Genomic DNA, 14,853 nt, shown 5'->3' on the forward strand with positions numbered 1-14,853 from the left:
AATTTTCCCTTATATATACTAAGATTCTTCATCAAAACTAGACAACGAGCTTTCCAAGACTCGAACCTGCAATGCTTTGCCTCGAATGCAAACGCGTTATCCATTACGCCACAAGCCCGTACTTCGTAACAAAAAAATTATCCAAACATTGTATTTATAGGATTATTTCATTTATGTTGAATAGAAGATCTGTAAAAGTAAACACCGAGCTTGCCAGGACTCGAACCTGCAATCTCCTGCTCCATGGGCAGACGCGTTATCCTATGCGCCACAAACCCGATGAAGGCTGAACGAAATGCTATGAAAACAGTGTAATATATGTCACGGTTTTACCATGATTTATAAATTAATTAAAATAAAATACTTAGAATTAATTGTTCTTAATCAAACTTCAGAAGTTCAACATTCAATAGTTGCTTGATAATTCAAAAGTGTTCCGAACCTTAACTTCGCAGTAGTTTCTGAGTTATTCGATGGAGTGGACCACCAAAAATCCCATGCTTTTTCAATGGGACGCTAAGCCTAAAATCTGTGAATTATTTCTTTAACATTACGGGAGGGTGTGGGTTCTTATCTAGAGGGCCTACCGGCCCTCTAGAATTTCCAAGAATACTAAAATAGCCGAATACATCCAACAGCGCGGCCAAAAAGGCTATAACGTTTCAAATAATGTCTGCTAAAACATAGCTCACTCGATCACGCGTCAGGAACGCGTGAATCTATAATGTCAGGCACTATGTTGCGGTCCGCATTCCCATAAGGTCGCGCCAACACGAATCACACCGAACTGACCACGAAATGACACTGATCACAGTGATATCTTTCATTCCCTATAAGAGTAAGAAGCTGCATGGGTGCGACTCTCTTCTTAAATGGAGGGTGAAATGGAAAATCGTATGGATTTTTTGATCGATTCTTCTGCTATCTATAAAACCAAGAAATAACACCGAATGAGTTTGAAATTTCATGAATAATTTTAAATAAGTACCTCCGACCAATCGCCTAACTCCCTGCCCTTTTGTTAACAAAAGTTTTGTGGCACGTTATATGTCTAGCGCCACGATTGTCACATCGCCAGTCAAAATTTTATCAACTCTCGCGATAAATTTCATTCGACACGGTGCGTGCCACGAGATTTTGTTAATAAAAAGGCGTTATGCGATTGGTCGGAGGTACTTATTTAAAATTATCCACGAAATTTATAAAAACTAACTGTAATTTTAAAATAATTCGGTGTTATTTCTTGGATGTTTCACTGTGCAGATTGGGCTTACAATTAGTAGAAAAATCGATAAAAAATCACTCTATTTTCCATTTCACCCTACCTTTAACCAGATTGGTTGCTTACTAATATCCACAAATAGGTAAAAACCAGTCTACTGGAAATCTAAACCGACTAGCTTCCAATTTCTAATATAGAGAGCTTTCCGTTGGAGGAGGAGCTGAGTCTCGTGCCATATTGGTGGGTTCAAAGCAGGAATGAAGCTGAGACCACCCAATATGGCTACCAGAACAGCGGTAAGACTTGGGAGGGTGTGACGTACTACTATCACATCTGAAAGCTCCTTATTGTACTAAACTAAAATTAACCAATCCGGCAAGATGTCTCGAAAGGCACGCTCTTGAAGATTGGTATAAAGATTACAGTTTCTAATAACTACAATCTCTCAATATATACCTTGATACAAGTTACGATAATATTTCCTTACAAACATAGTGTTAAAACATACAAGAATTCATATTAATTTATATGGTATGGGTGCACGTGGCCAGAGACAGTAGTCGCGAGTGCAAGTTAGGAGTGTCGTCCGTCAAAAAATTCGAGACTGATAACCTATCTGCATGGGTCTAATTACAGAAAGATAAACCAAGGCTTAAAACGTGTATAAAAACCGAAAAAAATGTGGTAGAAAGTAACCTAACTAGTTCTAATCTAAATCAAATATAAGAACTTTCGAATCCTCGATCAACCCATCCTTTTCTGGAATAGTTTTAGCCAGAGATTAGAGACCATACTTTGAAGGGATAAAATACATTCGTGCAACGAATAAGATAGTTAAACCTAAACTAAATAATCTGTATCCCTCGCGTCACCTTTGAACGTTTCGTCCACCAAAGTTTTAGTGATAAGAAAGGACAAAAAAATGTGATATTTTTTATTTTTAATTTGGTTAATTTTCAAGGCTATCAGCATTCTCGCACGCGCCATTCAAATATACGTGGTTCAAAAATCATCGATGGCTTCGAAAAGGGTAAAACATTTAGGTGGATTTAGTACTCTAATTTGTTAGATAAACATCAGACTAAGAATGTCTTCGAATTATGAATATATCAAATTGGGAACGATATCGTAAATTCTAAAGAAGATAGGAGCAAATAAGATCTCTTATCGTACTCGCCAAAAGGAGGATGAGATTAACCCTTTAAACGAGCTGCCATGTTTTAAAATGGCGGCCCTAAAAGGAACCATAAATGTTCTGACCAGCAACGCATTGCTGTTAGAACTGCCATTTTATTCTTTAGGAACCTTGGTTAGAACCGTCTCGAAACTATAGGTCGACATGATATGGACGACAAGTTAGTCATATCAGGGATAGATTTAATTTTAGAAGTAGGAATGGATGGAGAACAGAGTAATCTGGGCGCGCGTCAAAGTCCCGGACCCCCTTCCACGGGACTTAGGGGTATGAAAGAAGAGGCAGGTCATAGCGACAGAGGTAAAAAGGAATTGCGTATTTTTCGCCGTCCCAGTCAGCAACGTCATCAAGACGTAGTTTAAATGAGCCAATAAGATAATTTAGACTTTTCGTTACGTGTTGGAGGGAGGGGCTCTATACTGGGCTATGAGTCGGTCTTACTGAAGTAAATACTAACCGTTCTCCATTCTTACTTCTAAAATTAAATCTATCCCTGGTCATATCGAATTAAATCTTCGAAAAATTCAATTGAAGAATTTATTTTCCAAACAGCTAAACTTAAATGTATGAAACTCATTATTATTATAAATAATTGTTAACTATTGTCGATAGATCAAAATAAATTCAGGGTTTAATAGCTACGCCCAAAATTTGCGGAAATACGCAAGGTAACAATAAACCTATAAGACCGACGTTGAAAAAGCGATACGACTGCAACTGGAACTTTGATTCCTCGAAATGTCTCAACACGGGTACAGTCAAATGACAATTGTCAGTGAATTGGCTCCAGATTGGTTGAACAAGGATTTGCGCCCATCGACCCATCGGGTTTTTAGCGGCCACGTGTTCCATAAAATACAATCTACCACCCTGCATGCGCGGTTAAATTTAATAAAATATCAGGCGACCTTGTTTTAGAAAGCGCAACTTACTGGAACCAAAACTCTGTAAGCCTCTTTCAAAAACAAAGTGACATTTTCAGCTGAGCACAGAACGTAGGTGATGACAACCACATCCACGCTTTCGTCCGATATTTGAGACATGTCCTCGCCAAACCCGACATGATGCTTCTCTAAAATTACATTGGGATATTGGGCACGGTGTTCGTTGAACGTTTGCAGGAAATGTACGTTGGGGTCCACGGTTATCAGTCGTGTTCCGTCGGGATAGTGTTCCAAGTTGCAACATTGTCCAACACCGACTTCCAAGAGACGAAGAATGCCTTTGCCCTCTTTCTTCAACTCGGGGTCTTTTGATTTCAAATTTTTCAGGGTAGAGAACAGTTCTATCTTGTAAGGACGCGAGACGACGATGAAGAGATTAGAAGCCTTGCTGTACCAGTACGCGAAAACTACTTTCTTGAGTCGTCGACGATTCGCGTAAAATTGACCAGAGAACCAAAACGATAGCCGAGTAAATTAGCGAAGTGCTAGTCAGCAACATTTTACAAGTCTTAATAGAAGCAAAACGTGTACAGCTCTCAATAAGTTAACACGTTGAAACAATCTCAAATAAATAACAACTAACTGCGCTTTGTTCAAAAACATATATTTCACTTTTTAGTACTTAAGCCTGTCCTGCAGAGCCAAAGCCGGTTAAAACACTTTGGACTTTTTTAGAGTGGATTTTATTCATATTTGCAAACAAACAGACCTTGAATCGAGCCAAAACCAATTAAGGCGAAAACCCGTCTTGGTTTACTTCTACCTAGCACCCGGAAGTAGGATAAAAACTCTTGGAAGTGAAAACAGACTGACATCTACATCAGGGATTAGTACTAATATTATTATTGAGCTTTTTCCCATTCCAACTTTTAATATATACGATATACTTTCATCAGAAGATTCTGTAAATCGTTCATTATCTTGATAGCTTTATTTATCAGTTTATCTCAATTCATTTAAGTTCTTGATGAAGTTAAAATTGTGATTATGTCAATTAATGACTGAAGATAGTGAAAGAAGATAAGAGAGGTTCAATAACTCTTAGCAAACAAATATTGGGAATAAAGATCAGGTTATATTAAATGGAAGATTCCAAAGGGCGACATCAGTATAATTAATATTATAGTAAATTACATTTAAAATTAATTAAAGAAGTATTTATCGAGAGTTAATTAATTTTACAGCCCATTAAAAATACGAAACTTCATCTTTATTTAATTACAGAGATACCGTAGACCCTTGGAACTAGGAAATCGTTAATTAGATCCGCTCATTTGAAACAGGTTTAACTGCAGTACCTTGTAACTGAGGCCAAACCAAAATGAACACTAAACCGAATTCTCTGAGGGTGTAAAAGTGATGAGTCTCCAACCGGAAGTTGGATTCCCTGAAGTGTTTCAGAACAGGTACTGTCAAGTGACAGTCGTCAGCCAATTGGCTCCATATTGGTTGATAGAGGATTTGCGCCCATCGTCCCAGGGTGTTCTTAGCGGCCACGTGTTCCATGAAGTACAATTTACCACCCTGAACATAGTCCGTTTTAAGCTGTCTGAAGCTTACTTTTAACAATGCAGTTGTAAACTAGTATTAACTTACTGGAACCAAAACTCTGTAAACCTCTTTCAAAAACAAAGTGACGTTATCAACCGAGCAGAGAACGTAGGTGATGACAACAACATCCACACTTTCGTCCGCTATTTGAGACATGTCCTCGCCTTTCCCAGCATAATGCTTGACCAAATTAACATTGGGATATTTTGCACAGTTTTCGTTGAAAGTTTGCAGGAAATTTTCATTGGGATCCACGGTTATCAATCGTGTTCCGTTGGGATAGTGTTCCAAGTTGCAACAGGGTCCAACACCGACTTCCAAGATGCGAAGAATCCCCTTTCCCTCTTTCTTCAACTCGGGGTCTTTTGATTCCAAATTTTTCAAAGTAGAGAACAATTGTTTCTTGTAAGGACGCGCAGCGACGATGAAATATTTTGAAGCTTTGCTGTACCAGTAGGCGAAATATGCTTTCTTGATTCGTCGACGATTCGCGTAAATTAACCAAATGACCAAAACAATACCCGAGTAAATTAGCGAAGTGCTGCTTAGCAACATTTTGCAAATCTTAATAGCAGCAAAATTTGTACGGATTTCGATAAGTTAACGTGTTAAAAACCATCTCTTATCCAATGTCTATAATCTACCTAGCGTTGATGTGAATCACAATTGAACAAAGTACAAACGTTATAATGTTTTGCACTTTGCTCAGATTAAATCAATTAAATATGAAATTACTAGCTTTTAAGCCTGTTCAGGGTGAAAACGGGGTAAAACGTGCATTCAGCTATTTCAATCATACAGGCCAACGTCAATCAAGGGTAAAACAATTTGGGCAAACCTTTTAATGTCCTCGTAGTTCCCGACATGCTTCACCAAATTTATATTGAACAAAGTACAAAAACTAAAACTTTTCGCACTTTGTTCATAGACTATTTCACATAGATAGTTATCTGAATTATTCCCTTAATTGTTAAGAGGACCACCGAAATCCTTTGCTTAAAAGTGTAGCTTTCCAACAGAACTTAGTACTAAAACAATACAAAGTAGGGTAAGTATAAGCCTACTTAAAGTCAGTCATAATAGTAATAACATTGTCTTCTATATCTATATAAATCAAAGTCCTGACTGACTGACTGATAATCAACGCCCAGCCCAAACCGCTTGCCCTAGAAGGCTGAAAATTTGCAGAAACGTTACTCATAAGTAGTAGGCGCGTACTAAGAAACATTTTTCCAATCCGGGGCCATCTTAATAAATGGCGCCCAGATATGTAAAAAATCTTCTCTATGCAACAAAGTCCGCGCGTTTCAACTGATTTCACAAATATTTAGTACACTGGTTTCCTTTAACCTATAGACGGGCTGAATGGTCTTTGGGGTTCGATTTGTTTCCATCTTTTTAAATGGCGCCCAGAAAATTAAAAGCCCTTCTTTATGGAATAATGTCCGCATGAAAAGTAATAAAAAAATGTCCCGACGGGCTGACGGGCAACGCCGAGTGCCTTCACTAGTAGGTTGCTACAAAAATATTAGTCGTCAGTAAAATCTATTCATTCTTTATATCATTTTGATGGAAGTTCTTATTACAAGCGAGCGACGCCGCGAGTAATAGCTAGTAATTACATAAAATTGGAATTTTAACACGTCCCAGGATTCATTTACACCCAAATTTATCGTTTTTAGCTTGGAGGTTCTAGGCTAACTGAAGATAACTGCAGAGTCCCAGTGAATTATTGATATAAAGTAGATACCCCCTCTCCTAAAAAATATAATTTTGTTTAGGAAATATTAATACCATAGCTCTCCGAACTTGTGTCTGGCATTTGAAATAAGTGCCTTTGATCTGCCTGAAAGTATAAAAATTATTGAAAATCCGGTTTCAAAATGCAAATTTTTGAAGTCTTCCCTGCCCGCAAAACATACTATTTGAAAAAAAAAAATTAATGATACCTAAGCGTTATCTTAAACGGGAACGCCTTATCTTATTAATAAACAAATTCCATTAAAAAAAACACTACTGTCAATTTGTCAAATAAGTGGGATAAATCTTTTAATCGCACTTATCGCACACGAAGAAACCTTGATTAAAGATGTTATGGCGATAAACGAATCTCAAAATTTTAGAAGACATAGTTGACTAAAAAACTAGTTTGCATAAAAACTAGTTATTTTATAGTCGTTAATAGAGTTGCGGAGATGTGCTTCGATAAAATTCCATCTTACGAAAGGCAAACGCATACTGATGCATTAAATAGCATAGGACGACTTTTTTTATGCATAACTAAGCAAAAAATGGTTCCTTGACCCAATGGGGATAAGAATAAATCTTGACTTTTAAGTTTAAGATTGCAAAATCTGCAATAAAGGGATGTTCCAAAAATGGTGGTATGGACTTAAGTACGGAGTGTTCTATGGAAGATTTTGAGTGGAAAATGTTCTATTTTTAGTTGTCCGGGCCATAATGGATGGCCCTTTAAAATTTATATAAGAAACTGAGTGACAATGCTAATTTAATGAAGGGGTCGCCCCTCCTCGAAAAAGGATGGTAGAAACAAAGTACAGAGAGTTCTATTTAAGATTTTCAGTGGAAAATGTTCTGTGACCTTTTATTGCCCGGGTCACAATGGATGGCCCCCTTGAAATTTATGTAAGAAACTGAAAGACAATGCTAATTTAATGAAGGGGTCCCCACTAAATCATTAAAATCAACTTGTAAACGGTGGCACACACGGAAAAAGATGCCATGGAACATTTTCGACTCAAAATCGCTCATGGAACCCACTTCATGTCATACCAGCCATTTTGGAGCAATCGGTTTTTAAAGTGATGAAACTATGGCTAAAAGCATCTATAGCCGTCATCAGGGATAGATTTCATTTTAGAAGTAGGAATGGAGCGGTAAGTATTTACTCCAGTCCGACTCATAGCCCATTATAGAGCCCCTCCCTCCAACACGTACCGAAGAGTTTAAATGATCTTATTGGCTCACTTAAACTACGTTTTGATGACGCTGCTGACGGGGACGGCGAAAAATACATAATTCCTTTTTACCTCTGTCGCTATGACCCGCCTCTTCTTTCATACCCCCCCCGGTCCGGTGGAAGGGGGTCCGGGAGTTTGACGCGCGCCCAGATTACTCTGTTCTCCATTCCTACTTCTAAAATTAAATCTATCCCTGCCGTCATATATTGCATTTTATAAATATAGCATAAAAAGAGAAATTTGAAACTTCAAACATTTGACCTTTTAACGTTTTAAATATTCAATCTTTTTTAAGGTAATTTTTTTTTTGGGAATTTTAAAACTTGCTTCAACTTTGCCCGGGGGGAATTTAAAGAAGCGCGCGTATATTTAATTTGGATAATTAAACTTAAGAAATAATTTACAGTGAAAATAAATTATTTAAATCACGTCCATTTTAAAATTTTCAAGTAGCTAACATTTTAAACGATTAATTAAACATTAAGTTAAAAGTCAAGTCACGGAACTGCAAAACCTTTCTTGTGAAATATAAAAAAAATAGTGCTTTTTCTCTCTCTAAAAATAATTTTGAAAGTATATTGAAAGAACCAATCAAAGCGCTCCGTTGCATAAGGATCAGACACGCAATTAAAACGTTTTAAAAAATGAATAATGCAAGGGTGCCTGCATATCAAGAAAGCCGGGCTATTTAAAGGTTAATTTACCTGAAAATATACAGGGTGTTTCTGATAATTCAGGCATAAATTAAGAGGGATGTTCTTTTGGGGATTTTGAGTCGAAAATGTAACTTCTATCTCCATTTTTCCCTCAGGGACACTGTTTTCGAGTTAAGATTTTTCAACGTATTTTACGGATGGCCCCTTAAATTTAATTAAGAAACTGATCAAGACATTGATTTCTAATTTAATTAATTAAGGGGTCATCCCTAAAACACGCAATCAAATCATAACTCGATTTGAAACAGTGTCCCTTGTGAAAAACAAAATGGGGATAGAAGTTATGCATTTTGGACTCAAAATGGATTTCCCAAAGAACATCCCCTTAATTTGTGCCCAGACCTATCAGTAACACCAAGAAGCGATATCTAGTTTACTATTTCCAGTCCAAACGTAGGTCCGGAGTTAATCCCCGCACCTAAATTACAACCAGCATCTAATTGGTTCTTGAAAACTCACGTCAGCGCGACGCGAATGACGAAAATTACGCATTTTCGACTGAGGAAAGGCGAAATAGCCCGGCCTCCTTTCACCTCCTCCCTTGTATTTTGAAAGGGGGACTGGGACTGTGGCACGCGAATACTTAGGCCACTTATATCTTCTCTCTAGTAAACTAGATATCACTTCTTGGTAACACCCTGTATTCGTCATATCGTGGGAAAAGGGGCGCGTTCGTATCTAAAAGACCGCATTTACAATTTAACTCTGAATACCATATTTTTTATTCACCAAGGGCGCTCGTCGTAGCTCTATAGAATTAATTTTCTTATACCAATCCCCGCCTCTTTTTGACAGTTTATTTTAGCCAGTTTTAGTATCTAGAGGACAAAGATTGCGGCATGATAGGGGTTGAAGTTTTTTTTTATACCGACAAGCGTTTAGCGGCCACCAAGTTTGATTAGAAAGAAATGTAAGATTTATTATTCATTGGGATATTAATCAACGGTTAATTGAAACTGAAAATTTCATACAAAAATTTTTTAAACTCTTAAAAAACGATCCATGTATCCATGGACATCATTAAAAGAAGATAATGTCAATTTGATCAATTAATTTAAGGACAGGGCTAAATTTATTTATTTAAAAGCCCGTATAAAATTTTGATTATATCCAAATTAAATTGAAAACACGTTTCCATCTACAATATTAATGAAGATACCAGCAAAAAATTTTGGTTCAATTAACATATTGATGAATTAATATAGTGATGAATTAATCAAAGAATAATAAATTTAGTGTAAAACCTATGTTAAATTTTGGGGTAATTACCAAAGAATTTCAAGTGAAGACTGAGCAACAAAATTCAAATTTCTCTGCTGAACACAAAGTTGAACCTTATTTGGTGGAAACATTCGAACCACAAAATTGAACCTTATTTGGTGGAAACATTCGAACCACAAAATTGAACCTTATTTGGTGGAAACATTCGAACCACAAAATTGAACCTTATTTGGTGGAAACATTCGAACCACAAAATTGAACCTTATTTGGTGGAAACATTCGAACCACAAAATTGAACCTTATTTGGTGGAAACATTCGAACCACAAAATTGAACCTTATTTGGTGGAAACATTCGAGCCACAAAATTGAACCTTATTTGGTGGAAACATTCGAGCCACAAAATTGAACCTTATTTGGTGGAAACATTCGAGCCACAAAATTGAACCTTATTTGGTTGAAACATTCGAGCCACAAAATTGAAACTTACGTTGGTGAAAATTCTATCCAGTCTAAAATTGAACCCTCTCTGCATTGATTTACCGTATCAGGGAGAGATTCAATTTTATAAGTAGGAATGGAGAACAGAGTAATCTGGGCGAGCGTCAAAGTCCCGGACCCCCTTCCACGGGACGGGTGGGGGTATGAAAGAATAGGCGGGTCATAGCGACAGAGGTAAAAAGGAATTACGTATTTTTCGCCGTCCCTGTCAGCAACGTCATCAAAACGTAGATAAAGTGAGCCAATAAGTTATTTTAAACTTTCCGTTACGTGTTGGAGGGAGGGGCTCTATACTGGGCTATGAGTTGGACTGAAGTAAATACTAACCGTTCTCCATCCTACTTCCAAAATTAAATCTATCCCTGACCGTATATTATACAGGAAAAATTTATAAATAATGTTGGGATGATTGAAAGCTAGAATTTGTAAAATTTTTAATACTAATTCTTAAACTAATAAAAAACCTGAAAGTCAACATCGTCGCAAACAGACCACACAGGCAGTACCGTTCTATTTTTATCAAGACAAAAATAAAATACATTTTTTGAAGATCCCAATGAGTTTTGAATTAATTAAAATTTCGTGAACCGACTTAATAATAACAGAAGAAAATATTTTTTTTTGACATTACGTATTACTACGCCCGGGCTTTACTTACAGTTTGAAAAATGACAAAACTGAATGTTTCAAATTATAGGTCTAACGCCAATTCTGTATTAATTATTAATAATAAATTGACCCCTACTTCTGTTCGCCATAAGTTTGCTAGGACTATTTTTATATCTACGAGGTGAAGCATTGTGTATCAATGCGCCAAGGTTTTCTCTCTTAGAAAGAAATCTTTCTTATTCATAATTATAAATACGGATCTTTTAATTATAGGTATAATTGGAATATTAATGAAGTTTTACCGCGAATAAATTATTAGTGACCGGTTCACTTTGAAAAAAACTGAAGAAAGAGGACGAATAAATGTATGAATCGAAGCCCCGCATGCGATATATGGCTCCAAGTAATGACTTAATGCAAAGTAATACCGGTAATTAACAAGGTATATCACCGATAAACTGTTAAAGTTGCGGTTAAAAGGAGTAATTAATCGATGATAAAAAAATTGCTATCACGATATCGCGATACAACGAGAATTACAATTTATTAAAAATAAATATATTAATTTATTAGCCGCGATGATTGCGTTGCGCTGCAATTTTGCGGCTTTCATTATTTTTTAAAAATTGTATTTAAAAAAATTAACCAATAAAAATAATTATAGTACTCAAATCGTATGATATTATTTGGATGGAGGCGACATCTATAGGGATATTTCGTGCCAGGAAAACATAGTAGTGCAGGGAGTAAGATATTTATTCCCGATGTCGTCTCTATTTGTTTTTACTCTTATTTCAATTTCTTTTTATAAATGGGATGTAATGTTTAGTTTCGTTTGTAATTAACCTGATAAGTAGATTAGAATTGTATAATGATTATTTTTAATTGTGAGGCCCATTTTTTATCACGATGTTCGCAATTCCAAGTGGCGCTTCTACTCTTTTACCCATTTATTTCAAAGCAAAGATTATTATCATTACTTTTTTTCGTTATAAAAGAGATGTTTGACCTGATAAGTCAATTAAAATTCTATGATTGTGTATAATTTTGAGGCCTCAGTTTCACGATCTTCGTGAGAAATAAAATTTATTTCGGATTTAATACAATTACTAAAGTAAAAAGAACGCGGATGCTGCTTTATGGATTATCACAGGCAGATATAGAAGTGACACTGGGGATAATCGTGCTGTCGCGATGACACTATGTACTTATGTATACAAGGTGTTTCTGATAAGTCTGCATGTGTTCTTTGGGAAATCAATTTTGAGTCAAAAATGTAACTTCTATCCCCATTTTGCCACAAGGAACACTGTTTCCAAGTTGAAATTGTGCATAGTATTTTACGGACGACCCCTTAAATTTACTTTAGAAACTGAACGACAATATTTTAAAGTGGACTTTTGACCAATGACCTAGCTGCCCAGGAATAAATAAACTGATCCGTTGTCTACTAAAATTTAAAGTTGATATGATATGTGCTTAGTTGAAGACTAAAGGAGGATTTTTAAATCTCAAAGACCACAGAGAACACAGATCTTTCCAATCCAAAGGTTTAGAATTTGATGATTGGATATACAAATAGTAATATTTTCAAGAATGATTAAGAAAGTTTTTTTGAGAAAAAAATTATATTGATAAATTATTAGTGGTGCAGTTGACCACTGACCCCCTCGAGTTTATTTTTCCAAACAGGTCATTTGTCGCACGCTGGAGAGGATAAAGAGAGGACATATTGAGAAACGTTCGCAATTACACGGCAAAGGCGGGCGTTTCTTTTTCAAATCTTGTTTTATCGCGATCATATTTACAGATACGACAGCAGCTTATACCACATACCCCCAATAACCCTAGAGCACCCTCTCAAATCTTGAAGTATCATTCTTACTCGTAAACAGTTGAGATTATAGGTTCCCAGTGTGGGATCTATACAGCTCTATATATTTATTTTGTACTGACACACTAAACGTTCGACTTAAGTGACATAATTAAGTGTAGTTAATCTCTAAATGCCACTGATAATATATGATAGCAGTTATCATATATATTATCACTGAAGAATTTTGCAATTATCCGCCAGTCAAAACTGTCAAGTTCAAATTAAAAGAAAAATAAAAGAGTAAAAAGAAAATTGAAATTCAGGAGCAGTAGTAGTTAATCAGCGTGATTAGTAGCTTAAGTTTATAACGTACGTGTTCCCCATAAGTGTGACGCCACTGGCTATATTACTGAGAGTCGTGGAGAGTGACGTAGGGTCATTGATTCTCGTAATGCGCCACCTGGCGAGGATATATCAAAGACCGTGGACTAACAAACAACAGGGTGTTCCCCATACCCAACCAACAATCTTTTGAATTTTTTAACGGCTCTCGGGTTTTGAGGCGAGAAAGGGATAACCTGATTGGCTTGATTTTGCCATGCGCAGAACCTGTTTTACCCTCGGTTTTACTCCAAGAGTCAGACTCTAATCCAATTAGAAAAATAAGAGATTTATTTTCGTCGCTTAACAACAGATGGTACAACAGTCAATTTTGTTAGGCACGTGATCCTATCCCTTAGATGGGGACGAGACCAAGCCAACTTGTTTATTTGCGGGTTGGGTTTATATTCGACTTTACGAAAGCCAAACGCGTACAGAGGCCTTTAATTGAGTGGAAACGCCCATTTTATACATAACTGAGCATTACGAAAAACTATCGAAGTTCCTTGACCCGATGGAGATAGAAAAAATCTGACCATTAAAACTGTAAAACAGTAAAATCTTCAATAGAGGCGCTATCTCAGTTGTGACGTCAGTGCCTAGGTAAAAAATGTCATGGGCTTAGCTTTGGAAGTGGGCGGCAATGTTTTTGTTAACGTTTGGGTCATAGAGAAAGGAAGGTGTTACACGTTCCTTTCTCAATGTTTGGGTTCTGTGGGCAAATAGCATAGGTGACCTGGTGACGTCACACTAAGGCTTCTGAGATAGCTCTACTGGGCATAGGGCCCACGCACTTTAACTAAAGAAACTGGACACTAACCACTTAAATTGAGTAACCTTGGACAGTTTTAATTAAGTGACCACAAGGCCAGTAGATCACCAAGCATTTAATATTTAAAATGTCCAGTAGAGCCCAAGCACTTTAACTAAAAAAAACTGGACAATAACCACTTAAGTTGGACTGTAAAATCGCGTTGCTAGTGTGAACTAACTCTCAGTAATCCTATTGCATTAAAAAGCGTAATTAAGTGTCACACTTATAGAGGTTATAAACTTAAGTTAGTACTTCATCCTGCATTAAATTTCAATTTGGAATTCCGCTATAGTATCATGAGAGCGAGGCGTCTCTCTTTATATTTAATTACAGAGTAAAGAAGGCGATTAAATTCTTCCAAATACCTTTAATCAATCTAGCTAGTATTCATCTCGTATATCCGGAATTATTATTTTAAATTTATTACTTGTAACTTAAAATAATTAGATAATAATAAGTAGCTATCTCCGCTTTGAAGTCAAAGTTTGAATGTATGCCTTAAAGTATTAATTAATTTAAAATGTTTCGAAATAAAAACATTTTGTCCACTTACCTAAGGTCAATCAGTTTAAGCCGCTTGAGAGAAGACTGAATAGAGGTCCGATTCGTGTCCAATAATCTGTTCAAAGATATAAATCAAGTTGTTTTATGGACAATTTTACAAGCTATTTAAAACTACCCGGATTTAGTTTAAAGGGCTCGAGAAACAATGAGGAATTTAATGTCTATATGTAAACACTAAACACTATACATGTAAGGGGATGGATGTTCTTAGGGCAATTTTGAATCGAAACGTTTCTATGACATTTTTCCGTTCGGGCCACTGCTTTCAAATTAAGATTGTACAGAGTATTTTACGGATTTAATTAAGGGGTCATTCCTAAGAGACTAAAACCTTAACTTG

At 36.3% G+C, this 14,853-nt stretch overlaps 3 protein-coding genes across 3 annotated transcripts in view; 1 reads left to right on the forward strand and 2 right to left on the reverse strand.

Moving 5' to 3' along the window:
- The window catches only part of LOC149710100 (protein scarlet-like), a 39,111-nt gene that overhangs the window by 10,515 nt on the left and 13,743 nt on the right, over window positions 1-14,853 (forward strand). The gene's annotated exons all lie outside the window — the stretch shown is intronic.
- LOC149710101 (thiol S-methyltransferase TMT1B-like) lies at window positions 2,941-4,867 on the reverse strand. The gene is made up of 3 exons (XM_089860731.1): window positions 4,679-4,867; window positions 3,350-3,775; window positions 2,941-3,287 (listed from the first exon to the last, which is right to left on the reverse strand). Exons 1-3 carry the CDS (start codon window positions 4,865-4,867, stop codon window positions 3,042-3,044), a joined length of 861 nt encoding a protein of 286 aa, XP_089716857.1. The 3' UTR covers window positions 2,941-3,041.
- LOC149710102 (thiol S-methyltransferase TMT1B-like) lies at window positions 4,893-5,467 on the reverse strand. The gene has a single exon (XM_089860732.1). It carries the CDS (start codon window positions 5,465-5,467, stop codon window positions 4,949-4,951), a length of 519 nt encoding a protein of 172 aa, XP_089716858.1. The 3' UTR covers window positions 4,893-4,948.

Source organism: Phalangium opilio, unplaced genomic scaffold (genome assembly GCF_054372755.1).
Source record: "Phalangium opilio isolate 3A_F unplaced genomic scaffold, DU_Popi_V2 ptg000011l_1, whole genome shotgun sequence".
Taxonomy (NCBI): domain Eukaryota; kingdom Metazoa; phylum Arthropoda; class Arachnida; order Opiliones; family Phalangiidae; genus Phalangium; species Phalangium opilio.